This window comes from Pteropus medius, unplaced genomic scaffold (genome assembly GCF_902729225.1).
Source record: "Pteropus medius unplaced genomic scaffold, Ma_sr-lr_union100, whole genome shotgun sequence".
NCBI lineage: Eukaryota > Metazoa > Chordata > Mammalia > Chiroptera > Pteropodidae > Pteropus > Pteropus medius.
Genome location: NW_024342471.1, coordinates 16,277,486 through 16,301,671, shown reverse-complemented (window position 1 = coordinate 16,301,671; position 24,186 = coordinate 16,277,486). Strand labels below are relative to the sequence as shown.

General features: G+C 40.3%; 2 protein-coding genes across 2 annotated transcripts; one reads left to right on the top strand and one right to left on the bottom strand.

The window, feature by feature from the left end:
- Positions 1–5,771: 5,771 nt before the first annotated feature.
- On the bottom strand, positions 5,772–8,665 carry SPINT4 (serine peptidase inhibitor, Kunitz type 4). The gene is made up of 4 exons (XM_039863726.1): positions 8,551–8,665; positions 6,993–7,169; positions 6,398–6,463; positions 5,772–5,776 (listed from the first exon to the last, which is right to left on the bottom strand). Exons 1-4 carry the CDS (start codon positions 8,663–8,665, stop codon positions 5,772–5,774), a joined length of 363 nt encoding a protein of 120 aa, XP_039719660.1.
- Positions 8,666–22,071: 13,406 nt separating this feature from the next.
- Positions 22,072–23,304, top strand: WFDC10B (WAP four-disulfide core domain 10B). The gene is made up of 2 exons (XM_039863693.1): positions 22,072–22,159; positions 23,087–23,304. The coding sequence occupies exons 1-2, from the start codon at positions 22,072–22,074 to the stop codon at positions 23,218–23,220; spliced, it is 222 nt and encodes a 73-aa protein (XP_039719627.1). The 3' UTR covers positions 23,221–23,304.
- Positions 23,305–24,186: the final 882 nt, after the last annotated feature.

Here is a 24,186-nt window from a genome sequence, read left to right as displayed (position 1 = left end):
TTTAATTTATCTATGCATATTTCTGTTCCTGATGTTTATTCCTCATTGTTGGGTCAGGTGGGAAAGAGCCTAGAGCTGCTCTGCTCCATGGTTCCAACAAAGTCAACATTTTTGCATAATCTGCTAACCCAATAAGGAGAAGAATGGGAGATAGCAGAACTGATTTCAATTATGACTGTTATTTTTAAACTAAGATAGAAGTTATCTTAATGAAACCCATTTAATGAATTAATTGACCCTCTATTTCCTGCATATTCAAGTCCTAGGCTCTGAGGACTTGAATAAATATCTCCCAGGATGCTGGACACCTTGGTGTTTTGCATGAAGTGTCTATTGTCCTGTGTAAATACAGCAGCTAATATCTTGCACCTCATGTCTCTGTGGGGAAGCGGGGAAGAAGTGAGATTTTCTATTATTTCAGTGGAAGGCAAAGAACAGAAAACTTTGGATGAAAGAATTGTGAGGCAGAAAACCATGAGTACCATTAACCTTCCTTTATTTTCCTGCTATTGCATTTTCTGCTTCGTCTGGTAGAAAACTAATAACTGAAGGTGCCTGAGAAATGCTTGAGGCACCATGTCCTTAGTAGCATTCTCTTAAGAGAAGAAGGGGTCTGTATTGAATCAGGCAATTTCCTTGTAGCTATATTTCACTCCCAGTTACACTTCTTTTTGCTGTGTCATTGCAGCTTCCTTAGTCCACACTTATGGCCTCAGTGGAAATTCTCTCTGTAAAGCGAAAAAGAAGGGTTATATTTTTATCTAAAGTTAATGAGCCTGACCATAAAGGAGGACATAGTTAGTGATTCATTGAAGGGGCTCTGACGCCCTGGAGCATGTATTATATACATCATCCTAACTGGTAAAGTTTCATGGGAGTTAGAAAACATAAAAGTCTGAAAGATGGAAAGACTAAAAACTACCCAGAAAGTCCCACCATGAGCTCATATTTCTTCTGTCTAGTATGTTCATTTGGGTTACCCAATGTATAAAGAAACCAGTTAAACAGAGTTTCTGGCCAAAGATGGGGAATATGGAATGTGTTTGGAGGGATGTTCTTAAAACTAGCTACAGCCTTATAAGGTGTAGCACAAATATGCTACCCATTTTTGCTTGCTTGTGTTATATGTTAAGTGAAATTTCCTTTTTTCTCTTTTACCTACTGTTTTATGCAAGATATGTTGACCTAGAAACTTGCAATTTCATACACTGTCTGCAGAATTTCCTAGCAGCTTTCAGTTAGTGCTAAAAGAGAAGGAACTTTACCCGTGAGACCCTTACCCTGAAGCTAGTTGAGGTAGTGAATGGGACTTTTGATTGTCTCTTTTTGGGCTGTAGGTAAATGCTTTTGGCAATGTTAACCAGAAACCTTGAAAAAGTATGAATGGAAAGCAGTCCATGTGAATTGACAAGCCAAGGGGCGAATGTAGTGAATATTTTTGGTTTTGTATGCTAAGCCTTTTATCCTCCAGCTGGTAATAGCATACCAATTTCCCCGCCCCCAGAACTTTCCCTCCATGTATTTAATTCCCAATCATGGTGTTCTTCCTTTCCTATAAGTGTGAGCAGGAACAACTTGTGAGTGGGAGGACTGGGAACTGCAAGTATTTGTGTAGGAGTCAGGGAATCTGGGCTTCTGATGTTCCGGGAGTTTCAGGGATTTGGGTTCATATTGGACAAATCTTAATTCTGTTCTCTTATAGGTGCCAGAATATTTTCTTTTTGCTAAGAAAATGAATTTTTATTTTGTATTTGGACATTATAAATGAGACAGGATTAAAAAAGTCCAGCTCATATGCATAGACTATATCAATTCTATTATATATTATGACTCCACATGTCATGTGATTGATTAATAATGTAAATTCTATGTGGCAACAAATCTAAGTAACCTCAATATGGATATAGGTGGGACATAATTTTTGAAAAATGTTAAACTTATATTTAAAAATTTCTGATAACCTCTAAATGTTTTTGCATATTCGATTTCTGCTGTGTTAATTATGATTCTGTCCTCCATTGATAACGTAAATAATATACAATTACTTAGTATTTCTGTTGTGCTAGGTCGTGCATTGTTAGAAGGAGCCAAAGGAGGCATGAAATTTTAAGCCTTTTTTTAAGCCTTTCGTAATGAAATTATTTAAAGAACTTGAAACTCGATTTAGTAGCCAATGGGTAGAGGCTAAGTGTCCGGTGTTGGCTGGAGTACGTTCTCCACAACGTGGAAAAATGTCAGGGCCAGAGATCAGAATAAAAGGAATCAGAAAGTGCTGGTTCCTTGTTTCCAATAGGGTCAGCATCTTTGCTTCTTCCGATCACCAGCTCCATCATCTCTATCAGGACAGGGTTAAATGGGGCCAGGGTTGAGTGGGAGAGGCCCGAGGCTATGATGGAGGGATAAATGTGTTCCAGAATGCTGCATGCCTTTGATCATTCCCTGTGTGTTCAGAATAAAGGGTGCCTGATGACACTGTTATTTAAATATGGGGTTCCTGAAGGTCCTGTGTGGTCATGTGCAAGTGTGGGAGTAAATGTTCTGAACCGAAGGTTTCCAAAGAGAGAAGATGCAATGTTCCATTCCAGTGTGTGGGGTCTAAGACGTTGGGTGAAAGTGTGATGGGGTGGAAAACAGTGAGGGTCATTAATTCCCTGCTTTGTCTGGTAAGAGCCTATGAAAGAGAGATGCTCGAGAAAAACTTGCAGTACCTAGTGAACCCATTAATAACCCATCAAAATAAGGAAGGAGTCTGCATTAAACCAGGTATGAGTTGGCCCCAAAGGCACAAGTCAATTTTATGAGCAGGCAAATTACATCTAGCTCATTTTACCTTATATGCCATCTCTAGAGGCATCTTGTCTTGCTCAAAGCTTCCTCCTACACTTCCATCTCCTACTTTATGGAATTTATTTTTGTCCCATACTCATCTCTTTCCTTTCAACCGTAGGGCATTCTCTCTGCCTGGATTGTTCTTCCTTTATGTCATCATTCCTCTGCCTCATCCATCAGATTTTGGCTCATTTGTAATTTCTTCTGTGAACCTTTCTGTGGTTTTTCTGATCAGGTCAAGCCCTCTTTTCCATGTTCTTATCACATTATGTACCCGTCATTGTTAACACTCATAAAAATTTGTATTTTTATTTATATACCGCTTCATTAATTATATCTGATTATTTGATTAAGTCTCATTTACCAGAATAAAAGATTCTGATGATATCCCTAGCTAGAAGTCTTTGCAACTGAGGATATATTTCCCTGTCTTCATTCGCTTCAGAACATGGAGGGGTTCCTTCTAGACATATCGATGGTTATGATTTAATCTCTGATAGGCTAGGTATGTCTTGGTTTTAGAGAACCGGTAGAGCAACACAGAAGACTTAGATGACATGATCGCATCACTCATGGATTTAAAATTTAGTTAGGGAGAAAAAAGTTACACTTATCAACTAGAGATACACAATGCTAGGAAAACATCCTATTAAGATTGCTTAATAAATTCATCTTTGGTACAATTCCTCTATTCCAAACACATAACAACAATAGATATAATATATTTTTTAAAAAGTTTTAAGTCTTTATCTTTAAAATTTTTCTGTGGTAGCGCGTATGCACAGATCCTACGCTCAGATGAGCTGGTGTGCAGTTTGGGTGTTTTTTGTTGAGTTTTAAATATTCAGCTTATTGTTGTTTCAAGGGGAGAGACCTGGGGATGTCTCTCTCTCCGCCATATTTCTCCAAACTCCAGTGATATAATGTGTTTTTTTTTTTAAAGTTGACAGGATTGTAAATGTCTCTGAGAACCAAAATGGGATAGAAATACAAATAAATAAATACAGAGCAGGGCTTGTGTCTCAGGCCTAAAGGCTGTGGCCATGAGTCTCTGTTTGTTTGTCTTGTTCATTTATGGCTTTCAGTTTTATATCCCATATATGAGCGAAATCATATGGTTCTCAACCTTTTCTGTCTGGCTTATTTTACTTAGCATGATAATATCAAGATCCATCCATGTTGTTGCAAATGGCAGTATTTCATCTTTTCTTATGGCTGAGTAGTACTCCAGTGTATCTATGTACCACATCTCCTTTAACCAATCATCTTATATCAAAGGGCATTTTGGTTGTTTCTATGTCTTGGCCACCACGATTAACACTTCAGTGAATACTGGGGTGCATATCTTTATGGATAAATGTTTTCAATTTTTTTTGGTAGATACCCAGAAGAGGGATTGCTGGGTCATATGGTAATTCTATTCTTAATTTTTTGAGGAACTGTCCTACTGTTTTCCATAGTGGCTGTGCTATTAATTTACATTCCCACGAGAAGTGCATGAGGGTTCCTTTTTTCCCACAACCTCCCCAACACTTGTTATTACTTGTCCTGTTGGTGATAGTCATTTTAACAGGTGTGAGGTGGTAGCTCGTTGTGGTTTTGATTTGTATGTCCCTAATAACTAGTGAAGTCGATCATCTTTTCATATATCTGTTGGCCAAATGTATGTCTTCTTGGGAGAAGTCTGTTCAGGTCCTCTGCCCATTTTTAAATTGAATTTCAATGTATGCTAGTGGACCCCTATCAGAGAAAGATTGGGAGAAGGCAATTTTGCCTCTTCCCTCTGCAATGTCCCCTGAGCCCTGAGGGAATAGTCACAGAGAGGGCTTGTACACCCATGACAACTGCTTCTTTATGTGCTGTAGTCTTCTGGGTCTTGGGGATGCAGGCCTAATTGGTTTTCATCCCTCAGGTGGAAGTCTTAAAAGTTAGGGCACTAAATCTGGGTTCCTAACACTTTGCTCCTCAGGGAGAAGCTGAGAGTTGGGAGTTCCTTCCTGATCGTATGGCACCGTGTTGGGGGTTGGGATACCAGTTTCATGGCTCACAATGGGAAAATCTTCGAACTTCCATTTATGTGGACCAGTCAGATTAGCCTAATTCTTATTATTTCAGGGCCCATAGCATGTCTCCTACAGCTGACTGGATTCAAGAATGATTTACAATTCTAGGGTCTTCACCAAAATTGAAATACGCCAGAATTAGGGCTTCATCTGTTCAGAGTAAACTCTGGATGAAAGTCTGATCTTGAAGTAATCAGAATGTTTGCAGTCAAAAGTTTTGCAGAAAATTGTCTCCATTTAGGGGATTGGTTTTCTTATTCTTTTTTTTTTTTCGGTTTTCTTATTCTTAAGATTGAGCAGAGACCAGGCTTGCATGTCTAATTACAAGATCTCACTGGTTTACAATGCTTCTGATGATAGCCCTAGCCACCAGTGGCCCAGAATGCAATTCAGGTGAGGGACAGTAAGATGAACAGAGAAGAGATGCAGGGAAGGGATGCTTGAAAAAATTCAGAGATGATATGGTCAAGCTGAGTATCCTATAGCTGGGAAGATCATGGCCACACTAAACCTTGTAGTATTATATTCAGAAGATTGGTGACCAGTGTTTGGATGATTATTCTCTTGGTAGCTAAAACACAGTCATTGGATTGAAGTTGAGGCTCTTTTTGTCAGAAGCACTAGGCATAGCCAAGACAAATTTCAATGATGAAGGTACTAAAAAGTGTCCTAGTATAAGTACTCAAAAATTTGGATCAAGTCAGGGGGCTAGTTAAACTGATTGGGGCTCCTGGTTTGGTGGACATGAGTCAGGAAACATCACAAAGAAAAATTTGTTATGCGTGCAAGGACATTTCATGTGAGTGTGAGGTTTGCTGCTCGGTTTGATTTCAAGGATAAAAAGGAGCACAGGTTTGGTACTTAGATTCCACTATTAGCTCAACCTGAGAGGGGAAGCGATACAAACCTATAAAGAATGGCTGGTCACATCTGAAAGTGTAAATATCATGTGAGTGAATGAGGACTAGTTCAGAAGGGAGAGGGGAGCTAATAGACAGAACCAGCCGATTTTCCAACTCTGAATAAGGCAGGAGGAGAGACAGTCAGAAAGGAGGACGGCTGAGGCAAAGGTTCTTTCATTTTAATGGTCATACAGTTATTTCTCAGGAAAGTCAAAGCTAAATTCAGGAAAAGAGCAAACAGATGGGAGTTTCAAGAATTATGGAAACATTATAAAGATCATAAAATTTGTCTGAATTTTCTTACGTCTGTATTCAGATGGTGTATCAAGCATCTCAAGCACCTCTTCTAAGACTTCTAGACGATTCTTTTACTAAACAAAACAAAACAACAGATCTGTGTTATAAGTTTTGGAAAGTCTCCCTGGATTAATTTAAGTCATTTTTATCTCAGGGGAAACCCAGGGGGTGCCATCTCTTTCAATGTCCCTCCTGTTCCACTGATTACTCTCTCAAAACTTAGTCATTGCCTACTATGTGCCAGGCACTGCGAAGATGCACTAGGAATATTAAATTAATAAAACAAAATTTCTGCTTTTGAGTTACTTCCAAGGCCACTCTCTGTCAGCCGTGCCATAGCCTTCTTGGCCTCCATAGACTTTCTTCTAGCTCCTATGAGTGGGGAATGGTCGAGGGTGGTCTGGGAGCCAGCTTAGTTGTATAAAACATGTCGTTACGAAGAGTTCACAGGTCTGAGAGTACAATGAATGGGATTGGATGACCTCGTGCATGTAGGATGGTCAAGTCCTGGGTGACCATCAGATCTGGTTAGGAACCTTCCTATGCCATTTAATAATGTGACCTTGGGCCAGTTGGTTACCTCAACTGGGCTTTGTTTCCTCATGTGCCACCTGAAAATAATAATACACATCTCCCTTAGGGTGATTTTAATTTTAAGTTGTACCAACATATGGAAATTATTAAGTGCAGTGCCTGGCACACGGTAATTTTCCAATAAATGGTGGACTTTTGATTTCCTAATGGCAAAATGACAAATGATCCTGACATCCAACTCCACTATTAAACATTTTGATTATGACAATCCTCCCTCTTCCCATTCCCAAACCAGAATCTATCTTGGGATCCCAGAGCCTCTTCTTTCCTCCTCCCCGAGGATCGAGGACAACATTGTATTCCTTACCTTGTTTGAAATTTTTATCGCAGGCTGTATCACATTCTATTTTAAGCTTGTAATTGTTAAGGTTGCCATCACAGCCAGTGAAGATAAAAAATTCACATCTTTCGGAGGTTTTGTTATAGAAATATCTAAAGTGGACTTCATAGCAGCTGCCAGTCTTCTTGTCCAGCTTGCAGGGATCTGCATGAGGGGTTCCCATTGAGTTAGAGTGAATTAGTTAGGAGTCAGCAGGAGATCTTGTCTTCATGGGTCCTTAAATATTCCTCATGTTAGTCTGGAAACATTCCTATATTCAGAGTCACTGAAGGGCAGCTGGTGTTCTCTTGGAATTAGGATTATTGGGCAAGTTTGCCCTTGGGCATGTAAATTGATTACAACTCCAGGTTCTGGCAGTGACTTGAAGAAATAGTAAACAGTGAAAAAGGCGGTTCTACCAAGAGCTTGTGCAAAGTGATGAGGTTTTTCTTTCCCAGTTTACAGTTTATTAAAGCACAGTCTCTCCATATCTTCATATTTCTCTCCTTTTAACTACCCACATAGAACATATAATTTAGAATGCTCATTCTCCAGTTTTCATATACTCACTATACCATCTACAGCCCAAATTTCAGGTAACTGTCCTGCTGCATCCTCAAAGTAGCATATACATCAAGATGAATAATTTCAGGGGTGATAGTCTTTTGCTCTCATATCCTGTTATCTTTCTCTGTGTTGCCTTCTCAGAGGCAAACCTGTTTTTATTGATGAGAGTCACATTGCGAGTGGCCAAAACACCAACAACAGGGTTGTATTGGCAACTTAGAGACTGTTGTTTATCCTACACAAGTAGCCTGTCTAGATTTACTCCCTGGTAAAAGTAGCTATTTAGGGACAATTGCATGGATAATCTTATTTCATACAAACATCCTCTGAAGCAGGCATTTCTCTGATCTACATTTTACACAGGGGAAACTGAAGCTAAGGGAAGGTAAGCGATTGAGTGACTTGACTAAGGGCATGCCTTTGCTAAGTGGCAGGACCAGAGTTTGAGGTGTCTGACTCACCGTGTAGACTGTGCCACCTCCTCATGCTCTGGAAGCACTGAGCCAATACACATTATCTGTGAAAGGAAGCTTCATCGCTTTTCACCTCTACATCCATTAAACAGGAACTATGTGTTCAAGTGTCCTCTATGTGCCCAGAGCCCAGATATTGAAAATGCCTGAATTTGTTCAGTTCCAATCCCCTTTTTCTTTCATTTCAATACATACTCTTGATTGGTCTAGAATCTTTGAAATTTGTCATGAAACTCCCCAGTTCAAAATAATTCCAGGCTTTGGAACCCCTACCAAAGACAGCCCCATCTGGAAAGGACTTATTTGTATCCTAGTTTGTTTTTTTCTCATCAGACATCCACAAGACCCCTAAAGTAAGTCATGCCCTGAGTCAAGGGACTAAGAGTCTATGGGCATTGACACAAAAGAAGGAACTTCCTGGACCGCCTGGATATCACGTTATCCCCAACACTTTTTCCCTCATTCATAATTGGTCTTGGAATTTATTTTCTGCTTCAAGTTCCTACCTTTGAGATCTCCACATATGATGTTGCTAAGTTTATAAACACCACCCATTAATGGAGTAGCCACCAAGAAGAAGATGAAGAGCCCTAGGAGAAATCCCAGCTCAGCAGGCTTCATGGTGCAGCAAGCAGCAGGTAGGAGAGTCTTGGTATTGACTGATGTTGTATTTTGGACATGATTTTTGAGAGGGTTGAGCCCACTTACCCCAAGGGCCGGGACTGGGTATTACTAGGTGTTGAGTTGAACAGTGAACGCTTGGGTATCCAGCCATGAAGCTGAAGGTCCCAGGTTGATTAGACCCCCTGATAGTGAATTTCATGTTCATGTAGAAACCATAGAAACTATAGGACCAGAGCCTCTGCATATGTTTAACCATGGAAAGTAGAACCATCAGAGCAAAGAATTAAAAAAGAATTGTTTCTTTTCCTCTCTTCAGCCTTCTGTAACAAGGAAGAAACTGATCATGGTGCAAGAAAAAGACTGTGATAAACACAATAATAGTAATAGTAAATGACCCTTATAGTACTTCCTTCCTGCCTGGAACCATTTTAAGCAAGATATATATATATATATATTTGAATATATATAACTGAATTATCACATGCACTCCACAGGTTAGGTGCAATTATTATCATCATTTACAGATGAAGAAACTGAGGCTGAGGTCAAGTTATATGTTCCAGGTGACACATCTAATTATGTAGTGGAAACAAGATTTGAACTCACTACATTATATCATCTAGGAACATAGGACACCTTGGTTCTGTTTTCTTGTAAGAGTTTTGAAATTTTGATTCTCCCATTTATACCCTTAGACCACCTGAAATTGATTATTTTTGGTAAGCTATAAAATCAAGGTCCAGTTTCATTTTTCACATGGTTCCAGACCATTTAGTGATGAGTTCCTCTTTTATCTAGTTATATGATAACTTCATTTATGTATGAGAGATTATTTCTGAGCTCTTTATTTCACTATATGCCCTTCCTCCAAAACCATTCCTCTTCAATCACTTGAATTTTGTATTATTTGTATCACTTTGCATTTTCTATAAATTTTAAAGTCAGTTTATTAAGTTCTTCAAAAGACCCATCTTGGATATTGATTTGAATTGCCTTGGATTCACAGATCAGTTTGAGGAGAATGTCATCCTTACAATATTGTCTTTGGTATATAGTTCTCCATTTATGTTGTTTTTTATTAATATCTTCCAAGAGATGTTTATGATATTATCCATTTGGGTCTTGCAATCTTATTTATATCTTTGATATTATTGTAAATGGTGTCTTTGTATATTATATTTCTTTCTATTTGTTTCTGTTGTATAATATAATTTGTGTTATATATTCATCTTATAAATGGTATCTTTGTATATTATATTTCTTTCTATTTGTTTCTGTTGTATAATATAATTTGTGTTATATATTCATCTTATAAATGGTATCTTTGTATATTATATTTCTTTCTATTTGTTTCTGTTGTATAATATAATTTGTGTTATATATTCATCTTAAGTCTAGTGTAAGCATTTCCTTAATGAGTGGTGATACTGAGCACCTTTTCAGTGTTCTTGTTGGTTATTTTTTCCTTGTTGGTCATTTTTATGTCTTCTTGGAAAAATGTCTATTCCAGCCCTTTGCCCACTTTAAAATCAGGCTATTTGGCTTTTTTCTCCTTAATGAGCTATATGAACTCCTTATGTATTTTGGATATTCACCCCTTATCAGACATGTGATTTGCAAATATTTTCTCTCTTTCCATAGGTCGCCTTTTCATTTTGTTGATTGTGTCCTTTGCCGTGCAGAAACTTTTTAATTTGATGTAGTCTCACTTGTTCCTTTTTGCTTTTGTTTCCGGTGTCATATCCTCATGTATTCTTCTAGGAGTTTACGGTCTCAGGTCTACAGTTCCTGGAGGTTTCGTAGAGGAATCAAGATCATTGTTCAGTTAGAGGTTTAATCACATCACCCTTCAGGGATGGAGTACTTTCCGTAATGACGCCTTGTTCCATCTTAGAAGATATTTCAAGGATCAGAGACGTGGAGCTTGGCTCCTTCGGGCGTTAATTTATATGGAATCTAGAGAAATTTTTTAACACAGAATTTAAAATGTAATGTACACTTTGATTCCTTTACAAAATGAGAAGTTTGGATAAAGGAAGGATTGAGGGGACACGAATAATAATAGTAACATTCTCCTTAGACTCTTTGCCTGCGTCATTTCATTTCTTCTCATGATACACGTGAGGGTAGGTATTATTCAGCTCCATTTACAGATGAGGAGAAAGGGCCCTGAGAAGTTGGAGTCACCCAGCATCTTCAGGTCAGCAAGGGAAGAGCGGGACTAAATCCCGGAGCGGCCAGGGCCCTTAGCCCTTACTCTGTCCTCGTACCCCTTTGTGAACGGATGTTTCTGAGCTCCTTTCTTTCTTTGTTTTTCAGCTTATTCTAAATTTTCAAAAGCAAATATAAATTAGTCTTTAAGAAGAGTAATGTATAAAAGGAGGTTGAGTCCAGCAGGCCAAAGGGAAGCGGGCAGCTGATTCCTGAGGGGCTCTGGACTATGCAGTGAAGATTTTCCTTGTGAGAACAATTCATCAGTGTGAGGATGAGTCTACTCCTTGCTGGCCTCCTTCGTACCCCATTCGAAAAGTCAGAATCGTAGCTTCACTATGTGCAAGACGTGATATTTGGTTTTAGCGTCCTGTGGTCAAGAAGTCAGATACAGTTCCTGCTTCATGAGACTCGTATTCTAGATAGAGAAAATGTTAAGTTAAACAATTACAGTACAGCGTGATGAGGGTTAATATAGGGGCAAGATAGGGTGCTGTGAAAGGACAAAGAAAATGTTTAATATAAAACTTGGAGCATGAGTGGGAGCCCATCGGGAAAGTGGGAGAAAGACATTTTAGGCAGAAAGAAGAGTTAGAGTCAGAACATAGAAGGAGAGAGTGCCTGGAGTCTTGGAGAAAGACCAAGTGTAATTAGGCAGGTTTCTAAGTATGAAAGGGAATGAGGAGTTATGAGGCCTGAGTTGAAAGCAGGGTAAAGAGTGTCAGTGGAAAAATTCAATGGAAAGAGGAAACTGTGAAAATCTACTCAGCAGAAGTAAACTGAGCCACCCAAGGTGGCGACTCCTTGAGAAGAAGACATCCCAAGCATTGGGTTTATGTTCCAGCTCCACCATTGGCCAGTTGGCTAACGCTGAGCACAGTACTTTAACTCTGTGATCCTTAGTTTCCTTGTCTGTAAACTGGGTGTTATGGTTGTTGTGAGGACCACGTGAGATGAAGCATGTCATAGATAAAATATTAATTCACATTTAAAAAGCTGAAAGCCCTTGACAACTCCCATCAGAGCCCAGGTTGCATGGAAGACTGTGACGAGTCTGCATGGGTCATCCGTCCTCCATTCCAGGTCACCACGGGAAGCTCGACACTGTATTTTCTGAGAACAAGATCAGCATTTTTCTTGGGCCCTCACTGGCACTGCCACCTCCTTCCTCACCTGAACTTCCCAGCCAACACTAGGGTCTCCAGAGCAGAAATGATGAGTTGAGGAGAACCATTCTGCAGAGAACAGGCTGCAGGGTCAGAGAGAGCAAACACTCTGGCACGTGGATCTAACAGATATTACAGTTAATGAGATGCATCAAGAGTATGGTCTGAGCTGATCCTACCAGAAGATAACAGGATTCGGTGCTGTTTCCATAGAAGACACAATCAGGTTTTTGGAATCTTTTTCTGCCCATCCAAGATGAAGTCCTGCCTTTTTGGAAATGTGTTGAGATGAGGCTTACTAAGGCCCTTATATGCACAGTCATGTAACCTTGAAACTACAATAAAAATACCTATAGAGTTTCACCAGTCACCTTTAGCTCACCTTTCACCTGGATAACACCTGGGTTCTTACTATGAGATCAGTATCTTCCTGTGGCATGGGCCCTGGATTATGTGATGACACTGATGCATCCACTGATGGCCCGTGTGTGGCCTGCACAGTTAATTATGCACAAGATGCAGAGGAAGCTAGCATGGCTGACTCACCAGGGCCTCCACTTACTTCCATTTGTTGAACACCTTCATACATGGTTAATAAAAAGACAGTCTAAGTGGAAATACCACCATTCTAACTTGGAAACTCCAGTGACTTCAGGACAGTTAGAAGACCCTAAGCTCCTCATTTTCCCCAAAGAGTCTGAAACAAAATCCATCAAGTTATGAATAGTAGCTTTGTTTTGGTGGTGGAGTTACAGAAGACTTTGTTTTGCTCACCTTTCTTGTGATACCGGTAAAGGAATAAAGATGATCCCTTTTTTTTTTTTTTTTTTTTAAAGAGGAAAACTCTAGAACCCAGAAAGAACGACTTGCTAGCAGCTTCCAACCTTTGCAGAGTCTCTGCAAGGACCAACTTCTCCCATTTCACATGGCCTCATTAATCCTCACAAAACCTGAGGCGTAGATGTCCTCTTCATTTGTCCCATGGTGAAGCTGATGATCTCAGAGATAGTGAGCTGACCAAGGCCACACAGAGTGTGAAGAGCTCAGCTTGACTCCCTGCCCAGGGCGCTGCCAATCCGGGGGCGGGCAGAGCCTGTTCCTTGGCACAGGCTCAGATCTGAGTGCCCTGTGCTCCCCCTGGGGCATTACTCTGCCTCCTCATATTGCTCTAGGTTTAATAACTTACTCTGGACCACATCCTGTCCCTTGGAGTGAGAACATAGCCCCAGGAGGGGAATAACAGGAGAGGCACAATCTAAATGACAAAAGCTATTCTGACCTTGTGGGAATATTGGTGCCTCTAGAGAGGCTAGAGGAGGAAATGGAGAAAATTCACCCCTGGAATGCCAGGCCAAACCTGGATACTGACAGAGTGCCCGTGCAAACATGCATCCATTGTCTGCCATGCTCTTTCTCAAGTTTTTCTGTTTAGGTCTGTAGGAGAAAATTATTTTTAAATATCACCTAGTGAAATTTTGTTCTTAGAGATGTAATTTTTAATTTTGCATGACTTTCATCTTTAAAACTAGACCATGAAGTAAAGTTCTCCTGTCATAGGGAAAGCAGAACCCCAGATAACCCAATGACAATAGACAATCATACTCATGCTTCTGTTTCCCATGTGGAAGCTTAAAAGATGTGGGGTTTAACTGCAAGGGCCAGTCTCTTGAGAGAGAAGTGGCTGCCTAATTGCTAAAAGTTACTGAGTGATTATTATGTAGAGCTTGCATGGGTTACCTATTTTAATCTCACTATTATTGTTGCAGTCTTAAAGATGAGGAAGTCGGTGCCCTGAGAGGTAGATTAACTTCTTGAGGTCACTCAGCTAAGAAGTGGTAGAGCCAGGGTTTGAGTCCAGGTGTCTGGCTCTGGGCCCATACATCATCACTCTGTACCTTGTCTCATATGTTGGATATTGTGCTCAGGGCAGGGAACATGGTGGAAAACAAGACAGTTTAGAAACTCACTATTTGACTCTCCTGCCTTGTGAATCTTTGGGGATCTCATTTGGGCCTTAGAACAATCTTGCAAGGTTGGAAAGAGTCCATGTTTTATGCATGAGAAAAAGAAAGGCAAAAATGGAGAATTGTCTTACTCAAGGTCATAGAAAGACTTAGTTGCAAGATAGGATTAGAAACCAGATGTCTCAGCAGTACTCTGATGCCCTTTGCTCTGGGAGTGCTCTCCAGTCATTAGACTTGAGGCCAGTGCCAATTCCCATTGCGATTAACCAAATCTTCCCTTGGACTTGGAGGCTCTCCAGAGCCCAGGATTACTAGGGGCCAAAGGCTGGTGTTTGGTGAAAGAGGGCAAGCAAAAACAGAACAATTTTGCTTTTGGATTTTGATGACACTTGCAGCCCAAATATAGTGGCCCAGGCCCAGGGATAAAGGTGGATTCTGGGACAGGGCAGGGCCTGTGGATGGACAGGTTTGTGGGTGTGTCGCAAGAGGCAGATTCAGAGAGTCACAGATGTGGTGATGGGGAGAGGAGGATTATACAGTTCGGGAGTGGAGGAAGGCCCCTGATCATGACATTTATGGAGTATGTTATTGGTAAAGAGGAGAATGTTAGAGAGAAAAGGAGATCCATCGTAGTGGCTGGTGAAGATTCTTCTGTTGAGCTCCCACCAGCAGCTCCCGGATAAAGACTGGGCATGAGAAGCCCTTTAACCTCTTCTGGATTTTCGTGTTGTTTAATGCATAGACTATCCCCATAGATGGCAGAACAGCACTGAAATCCTTTTTGACAATCTTCCTACAATATACAGAACTGAATACAGTTTCCAGGGTCCAAAAGCCAAGGAACTGCTGGGAAATCAGCTACTCTGATCTCCCTTGTGTGTCACAGGGAGGTGGAATAAAATTTTGTCCTTAGCTGCTGCCTGTAAGTTCTCAGTAGGGAAAACCAGGGCTTGGATATTTGATCAAAGATAGAGTTTGTTAGAACCCTGCATCTACTGGTCATTCACCAACCTTGCTGATCAAATGCCAAGTCCCCATAGACCCTAGTTGGGTCCAGTTCCAAGGGAATGAACAGTGTATGCGGTGAGCAAGAGAGGGCTGTGCAGGGCCATTTGCACTGACTCATTATGTAGTCTCAAGCAAGACGTAAGGCCTCTCATAACAATATAGTTTATCCTGGGGTCAACCTAACGTGTTATTTGTGTATAGGGAAGATCTGGGGAAAGGATGAAGACCACACAGCACACTAAAGGTACTGGCATCGGGATGCTAGAACTCAAATCGCAAACGATTTCTGTGGGTGACTTCTTTCATGGGGAGAAGGGTCAGTATTTTAGAATGGGGTCAGCTTCTAGGGTCAAAGATCTGCTTCTCCTTCTTCCCAGATGGCTACTGATCAGGAGGCCAGAGCACCGGGAGGCTCCCACTTTTTACTGTTAGAGAAGAATATGCATCTTCATGCTGACATTCTATTCCCCCCTCCCCCCAGCACTCAGGTCAAAGCCAAGACCACCTCTGCCAGGAGATCCTGCCCCAGGCCTCTAACTCACAATCTTCTCTCTGTTTCCTGAGTCCTAAGGCATTAAGGAAGGGCCTCATTAACCCCTTTATCCAAGCCTAGTCAGGTCTTAAATTTTGTATCTTGAGGCTTGCCCTTTCTTTAGGGCAAATGTCATAGGTGAGGCATTCTATAAGCCCCTATTGATTTATTGCTCTGCAGGTATTTTCAATTAGAAGAGGGTTTGTAGTATATCATGCTCATCTGAAAAGAATAAATGAATAAATTTGGGGCTAAACTTGTAACAGCAAATGGCACTAGAGATGGCGAAAGAAACCGAGGCCTAAACTGTTGATCTTGCAGAGACGAGCACCCAGATTCACCCCAGGCCTCCCTGTCATCCCATGGCTCACTGCGACAGTACAAAGAATTGGAACTGGTCTCCACTTTGCACAGCTTGTGTTCAGTGTGGAGAAGGGCTCCATGAGCCAGGAATCTCAGAAAGGTTGCCCTTCTCAAGTTTTGACTCCTCTTCTGGGTATCTGGTCCCAGCCTCACTTATCTCACTTACTTGTCTTTCAGAAAGCTTCTTCGTGCCTTTCCTCAAATTTTAGTCCTTGATTCTGCAATTAACTCTACCCTGGATACCCCCATTCTCTTGCAGCTTGCTTAGCCTCCCTCAGTTACAAACCTTCTCTGAAACTCCTAAAGCAGGACCTTGCCTACCTCGACACATGAGATACCACACATATTCCTGCTCCGAGCCCCAATATTCTGAAGATGCTCTCCCCACAGAAGAGCACAGGTATGATGCATAATAATTCATTTCCCATTTGGTACTGGTCAAGGTCAACATTGCTGTGGCTAGCACTCTCATTAGGTTGAGCTGGGCAATGGTGGCTGCTGAGATGGACTCCACCTTCCCACTGATGCTAAACCCTGGTAATTGTACATGTACCGCTGAATTTTTAAAATGTGAAATAAACTACAAGACTTTCTTTTCTTTCCTCCCAAAACATCCTCCAAGGCCGAGATTATGTAAATTCCAGCTTGAGTCCTACAGACTTAATTTTCCGCTCTGTTTTAATGCTTGAAAAGGTGGCCCAAGCATCCATGAAGGAACCAGGGCAGCAAGAATAATGAGGCTGATAACATTTAGAGTAGTTAATACTTATCGAGCATTTACTGTGGTCCAGTAAGAGTGCTCTATGTCTGCATGTCAGTTTCTCCTCCCAGCTATTCCAATATTAAATCCACTACAAAGATAAAATCTGAGGCCCAGAAACTACCCAAGATCACTCATTAAGCAACAGAGCAGAAATTCAAACCTAGATCTTGCTGACAATAAAACTGGGACTTTTGAACACGATACTGAGTTTTCTCATGAGGTGTGCCCCGGCTCTCAGCTCTCCGTTCCTTTCATCTCTACAGTTGCTTCTTCCCTTTCCTGGGCTCATACACAGCAGCTACTCAAAAAATGTTGCTTGGGAATTCCAGGCACCAGCTGTCGTACCAGGCAGATCAATAGCCGGAGCTGGAGAAGCAGCACAGGCTTCATGCTGCTGGTGGGATGAGTGGTAAAAAAAAAAGTTGTGGCTGAAGATCGCTGGGTTCAACCAGGCACAGAGAAGGGAGGGAAGAGGGATAAGGGAAGGCATGCTGTGACTAGGTAGAGGTTTCAAATCTACACCCCTTTCATCTCTTTAATTTTGACCTTGTTATATCTCTCATCCAGGTCTTGTTAACATGCTTTCACAAAATTTTTATGATTTTCCCCATGTAGAGTTCTGGCATATCTTTGTCACATTTATTCCTAGAGGCTTGAATTTTTAAATGAAATCATAAATAGTATTGTAATTCTTTAATTAATTCTTTTCATTTGTTAGTAGTATAGAGAAATAACTTTCGTATATTGATCTGTAACTAGTTACGTTGCAAAATTTTCCCATTGCTTATTATAATTTCTTGGTGTGTGCTTTTTGGTGTTCTGTGTAGTCAACCATCATCTGCAAATAATAATTTCTATTTTTCCTCTTCTAACTGTATGCTCTCTGAGATGCCACGTTGTGCATCCAGGACCTCCATACATTAGTTTATAGAAGTGGTGATAGTTTATAATCTTGTCTGATACCTTATTTTAAATGAAAACTTCTTAAGTTTCCCTTTTTAAGATAGTGTCTGTTTAGGTTTCTCATAAATATCTTTTATCAGGTTTAGAAATTTCTCTTTCATTTCTGACATACCAAGAAAATGTTCATTAGTTTATGTGAAATTATATCTATTGTGTTTTCTACATATGTTGAGATGATAGCATTATTTTCTTCTTTAATCTGTTAATGTATTGAATTACTTTTCAAATTTTCTAACATTAAATCATTCTTGCATTTCTCTAGTAATCTAATGTGATCATTGTGTATTATCATTTTCATATCATTTGGTTTTTAGTTTGCTATTTAAAAATTTTTTTTAGTTTGCTCTTTTTAAAGAATTTTACATCTATGTTCACAAGGGAACTGGGCCTGTAAACTTCTTTCTTCACACCGTTGTTGTTTGTTTTTATAGCAACTTTACACTGACCTCATAGAATGTGCTGAGTAGCTGTCCTTTATCAATTCTTTGGAAAGTTTTGTGTACAACGAAGATAATTAGTTACTTGAATCTTTAATTCTGTTTTTTCTTTTTTGCACAAATACGCTCATTTGCCCTCGTTTTTATTATTTATTTATTTATTTACTTACTTACTTACTTACTTACTTACTTATTTATTTATTTTTTTTCTAGGAGAAGCAACCCTTGGATGACCTCACAGATTGCAAGGAGCTTGTCAGCTTACAATCCTTTATTTTTTATTTTTATTTTTTTTACGCCTACAGCACCTAGTCTTGCTAGGTGTCGTTTTCATTTAACAATATATCCTGATTTTCTCTTCTTACAGCTGCGTTCTGTGCTACCATGTGCACACAGCTTAGCCATACAGCCAGTCTCCTACATATCGGCATTTATGTATTTACCAAGATTTTGCTGTTACAAATACACTGCAATGAACAATCATGTGCATATTTTCTATATTGTTGAATGTGTAACATCAGGGTAAATTTCCAAAAGTGTGATTGTTGGTTAAAATGGTAAATTCATATGTAGTTTCGCTAGATAGTTCCAAATTCTATTCCATAAAGGTCGTACCATTTTGTACTGTAACTGACCATGTATGTGTTTCCCATAATAGAATGTGTTGTAATGCTTTTGGATTTTTTTTGCCAAAATGATAAGTGAAAATGTTATCTCTGCAGTTGTTGAGGTTCATTTATGTTGTAGTACGTAGGTATCAGTACTTCATTCATTTTTATATCTGAATAGTATTCTGTTGTATGTAAACACCACAATTTGCTTATTCATTCATCTGTTGATGGACATTTGAGTTGTTTCCAGCCTTTAGTGATTGTGTATGGTGTAGTATGAACATCTGCATATAATTTTTTTTAGTACCTATTTTCAATTTTGAGTATATACCTAAGAGTGGAATTGATGGATTATATGTTTAATTTTGTATGTTTAATTTTTTGAAGAAACTGTGAATTATTTTCACAGTGGTTGAGCCATTTAACATTTTATCATTCATGCATGAGGGTTCCAATTTCTCCACATCCTTGCCAACACTTATTATTTTTCTTTTTTTGAATTAAAGCCATCTATGTGGGTGTGAAGTGGTTGCTATCTAATTGTGATTTTGATTTGCATTTCCTTAATAACTAAAGATGTTGAGCCTCTTTTAATGTAATGATTGACTGTATATCTTCTTTGGAGAAATGTTCATTCAGTCCTTTGCAATTTTGTAATTGGGTTGTTTATGTTTGTTTCCTTGAATTTTAAGAGTTCTTTATACATTCTGGGTATTATACACTTATCAAACGTATGGTTTTCAAATATTTTCTCCCACTTTTTAAATTGTCTTTTCACTTTTTAAATAAAGTCATTTGATGCACAAATATGTTTTTTAGCTTTAAGTCCAATTTATCTATTTTTCCTTTTGTTGCTGTGCTTTTGGAGTCATTTTTAAGAATCTATTGCCTATACTTGAAACTAATAATAAAATAAAACTTAAAAAATTAAAAATTAAAAAGAATCCATTGCCTAATCCAAAGTCATGATGATTTACCTCTCTATATTTTTAAAGAATTTTATAGCTTACGTTTAAATTGTTAATTAACTTTAAATGAATTGTTGTATGTAATGAGAGGTAGAGATCCAATTTCATTCATTTGTATGTGAATACTCAGTGTCCCAGTACCATCTGTTGAAGTGACTGTTCTTGGTCTTGGCACCCTTTCTGAAAATCAATTTGCCATAGATGTATGGGTTTTGTCTGGCCTCTCAGTTCTATTCCACTTATCTATATGTTTATCTTTATGCCACTACCATACTTTTTTTGTAGTTGAGAAGAATATGTATTCTGTTGTTGTTGAGTGGAGCGTTCTATTACGTCTTTTAGCCTTATTTAATGTAAGCATCCCCCTCTGGAATCTAAAGCTTCTTAATGCATAGAACTTAACATTACAGAAATTAAAAGCACAAATCCCTGGGGGTGATCTGGAGTGTGGCTACTGGTTCTGGACTTATGTATTCTGTCTACGGGAGATGTTGCAGCATACAATGGCCTTTGGTTCAAAGTATAGTTTCCAACCAGAAGGTAAGTGCTCCATCTTGACGGTGTCATCTCCAAACTGGCAATTTTTATGTTTCTTCAGTAGGCCAATCCACAGCTGTGTCAGGTTGACAGAGTCTGGGTGATATAATATGGGATAGAATCACGGGATCTTGTGATTATGGACCTGTTCTTGCACTCTGGTGTAAATTTGTCAATTAGCTTGAAGTGGTTTTGGCTGAGGCACTGCAGACAGAAAAGCCAAATCATGCTCCCAGAATATATGTCTCTTCCAGTCAACGTGAGTCACTCTCTTTCCCAGGAGAAATGGGTCTGATGTTCTAAACTTGAATCAAGTGGCTGATTCAATTCCTGAGACTGGTGCTGTATCAAGGGCTCAGCCTTGGTCTGTACTGCTGCTAAGTTGTACATTCAGCAAAATAGTAGCCGCATCAGCTTTGTTAGCTGTGGGCTCATTCTGACAAGCTTATGCATAGCCTACATCTGTCATCATGGCTACTCTATTCATGGGTCCATTGTGAAAGCACTGGTGTGGCTAAAGGTAGAGTCTGGCCTACAGTAACTGGCCAAGATATTTAGTATACCCAGATGTATCGTCTGTCTGAGTTCTAAGATACTATGTGTCTCCATTATTTCCATGTCCTCCTTAGTGTCTATCTCTCTGATATACTGATAAGTAATTATATAATATCTTTTATTATACAATTAATTATAATTAATATGTAGTAATAAAGCTGGAAAATACATGGGTATAACATATATTTTCCCATCTTTATTAAAATATAATTAATATATTACAATTGTATCTTAATAAAGGTAGAAAAAAGTACATGTTTTATACATAATATATCCAATATACATGTTAAGTTTTTCATCTTTATTAAGATATAATTAACATATCCCATTGTGTAAGGATAAGGTGTACAACATGTTAATTCGAGACACATATTGCAAATGATTTGCAATATATAAGAATATCAAACTAATATCCATCATATCACATAATGATGTGATATGATATTTTTTCTTCATGGTGAGAATATTTGAGATCTACTCTCTTAGCAACTTTCAAGTATATAATACAGTATTATTAGCTATAATCACCATGCTGTATATTAGATCCCTAAAATCTAGTCATCTTATAACTAAAAGTGCATACCCTTTGCCCTAGATCTCCCCTGTTGCCCTAACCTCCAGCCCCTGGTAACCACCACTCTGCTCTCTGTTTCTATAAGTTCACTTTTTAGATTATACATATAAGTGATATTATATAGTATTTGTTTTTTTGTGTGTCCAACTTATTTCGCTTATATGTCTCAAGTTTCATCTAAGTTGTCACAAATGGCAAGATTTCCTTCTTTTACCTGACTCAATAATATTCTGTTATCTCTATCTATCTATCTATCTATCTATCTATCTATCTATCATCTATCTATCTATCTATGTATATATATATATATATACACACACACATACATATATATATATATAAAATCTATATCTATATATATACACCACCTCTTCTTTATTCATTCATCCAATAATGGACTTGTTTCCATACCTTTTACAAATATAATGTTTGTTCTTTTCTTTTTTTACCATGTAATTTAGTTTGTAATTAAATATAGAAAATATTATATCTATCAAGAAAAAAATTCTATTTGCAAAAGAAAAGAGTTACTTATGTGAGAGGAGGAGCCATCTCTGCAGGAGGCCCACATGGAACCGGCCATGGAAGGGGCAGGTGCAGGGGAGGAAGTAAGGACTCCTTGCCCAGCCCTGGCCTGCCCAGTGAGGCAGGAGGAGCCCAGAATAACCTGTGCTTTCTTTCCTCCACCCTCACACCAGCTCTCCAGCGAAGCCTGTGCCAGACTTTAGAGCTCACTGCTCTGGCCGGACTCATGTCAGCCCAGGCTCTGCTGCCCATCCTGCTTCTCTGTGCGCTGCTGCTGCAGGCCCATGGAGGGTATCACAAGAAGAGGAAGATAGGTGATGGGCTGGAGGGCAAGATGGGGAGTGGGGAGTGGAGCTGTGTCCAGCTACAGAGAATCTAGGAATTAGAACCTTTCAGCCCATCCTGCTCTGACCGCAGCTACTACGAAGACTCTGGGTCCTCCCCAACCATGGCCCTACAGCCCCTTTACCGGGCCCTGAAACTAGTGATGGGGGTGGAGGGGAACCTATATCTTTTTAGCCTCTGTTCTAAAAATCCAGAGACATATGGTACGTACAATAGTGAAAGGGCCACAGCGCTGAGGATCAGATGAGAAAACAGAACAACTCTTCTTTGATTTATGCACATACGTGACAGGTCAACAGCCAGAGGTGTTAATGGGAATAGGTGCAGAACGAAAGGATATTGGGAAATTAAATTTTGGGGTGTGCAGGGTCAGGTTACAATTATCATCAGGGGAACCTGGATGGTGGCTGTGGAAGAGAAATATTGAAAGTGCTCTTTCCTGGGAAGGTGCAGAAAAACTGGACGGTGACAGTGACAAGAGGAAAGAGAGGGCGGAGAGGCAAGTTTGTCTTCCTCTCCGGACCCTGCAAATTCTGGAGAGTGGGGAGAGTTTGCAGATGTCTCAGACTGTGCTGAGTTTTCAGGGTCAGAGTTTAGATTCTATGGGGTGACTTCACCAAGGCCAAGACTAATATGAGACACAGGGTCCTGGCCACAGGAGTGTGGAGAGGGTCCAGGAAGCCCAGGCATTGACTGAGATCTATTGGGGTAAAATGAGGGTAATGGATTTAAGATACAACCAATCACCAGGATTGAGTGAGAGGCAGAGAGTGAGTTCCTGGAAAAGCCCAAGACTGTTATGAGTGGGACCTGGGTTCTGGGGTCATAAGGGAACTTTGAGGTTGAGAGGATTGCCCTGTGGAGGCTGATTCCATTGATCCTTCTGCTCCTTTTAGGTGTCAAGGTCTGTGAGAAGCGGCCCAGTACAAATGTTTGCCACAACCACTGTTCGTTTTTCCAAAAGTGTACAAATTCAAATACCACATGCTGTTCGACCTACTGTGGGAACGTTTGCATGAACATCCTGTGAGTGGGAGAGGGGCCTGGGCTGTGCATCCTGCTCCCGCAAGCCTCTATGTATGACTGCGCCTGCGGCCAAAGCACGAGGACCTCAAATCCCAGGCCCCGGGGGACCAACCGCAATGTCACCCTCCCCACTGTCTGAACTTCTTGTTCCTGTCGAATAAACCAGGACAAACGGCAGGGACCTGCCTATTTGCCTCCCAGTGCTGTGGTCATTGAGAACCCCGTGTGTACCCCAGAGTGTCCCCGCCTCTCGGGGGCCCAGTCCCTGAGCCCCCTCCTTTGTCACGTTTCTCTGCCCTCTCTCCCTTGGCCCACGTGCCCCTGCCAGCCCCCAGACGCTCAGCCCTTTCGTTGCTCTGCTCACTGAGCCAGCGCTTCCAGGGGCAGAAACCACGCATGCGTGGCATCCCCCAGGGCCAATAAGAACACTCCTCACCCTGGAGTCAGCAGGGCCAAGTGAACCGTGAGACAGGTGGAAGCCAGACCCCGGGGCACAGACCCCGGGGCACAGAGTAGGAGGTCCCCAAGGAGGCCTCTTCTTCAATTTGACCCACCTCTGTCTCTCTCTCTCTCTCTCCATTCTCCTTGTAAAATTCACGTAACTCTCTCTTTACAAAGAAGAAAACGAATCCCAGAGAAGTTAAGCGACTTGCCCAAGACCAGAGAGAGTGAGAGGCCATTCACTAGAGGATGGTGAACTAGATGCAGCTAGAGGAGGGTGAACTCTCTGTGTGCTCACTTCTCTTCCATTACAGAGACCAGAGCATGGAAGAGGATGCCTGTGCTAATGCAAACTTCCCCCACTCCATCCTCTACCAAGATGGCTGCTCTCACCATGGGGCCCGGAACTGGGCGTCAGGACCTGAGACTGCAGTGCCTTCCATTAACTGACTGGTTCCTACCTTTCCTCATTCTCTCTCTACTTTTTTATTTTTTAATCTAGAGGGGAGCCACGTGAGGGGCGAACAGG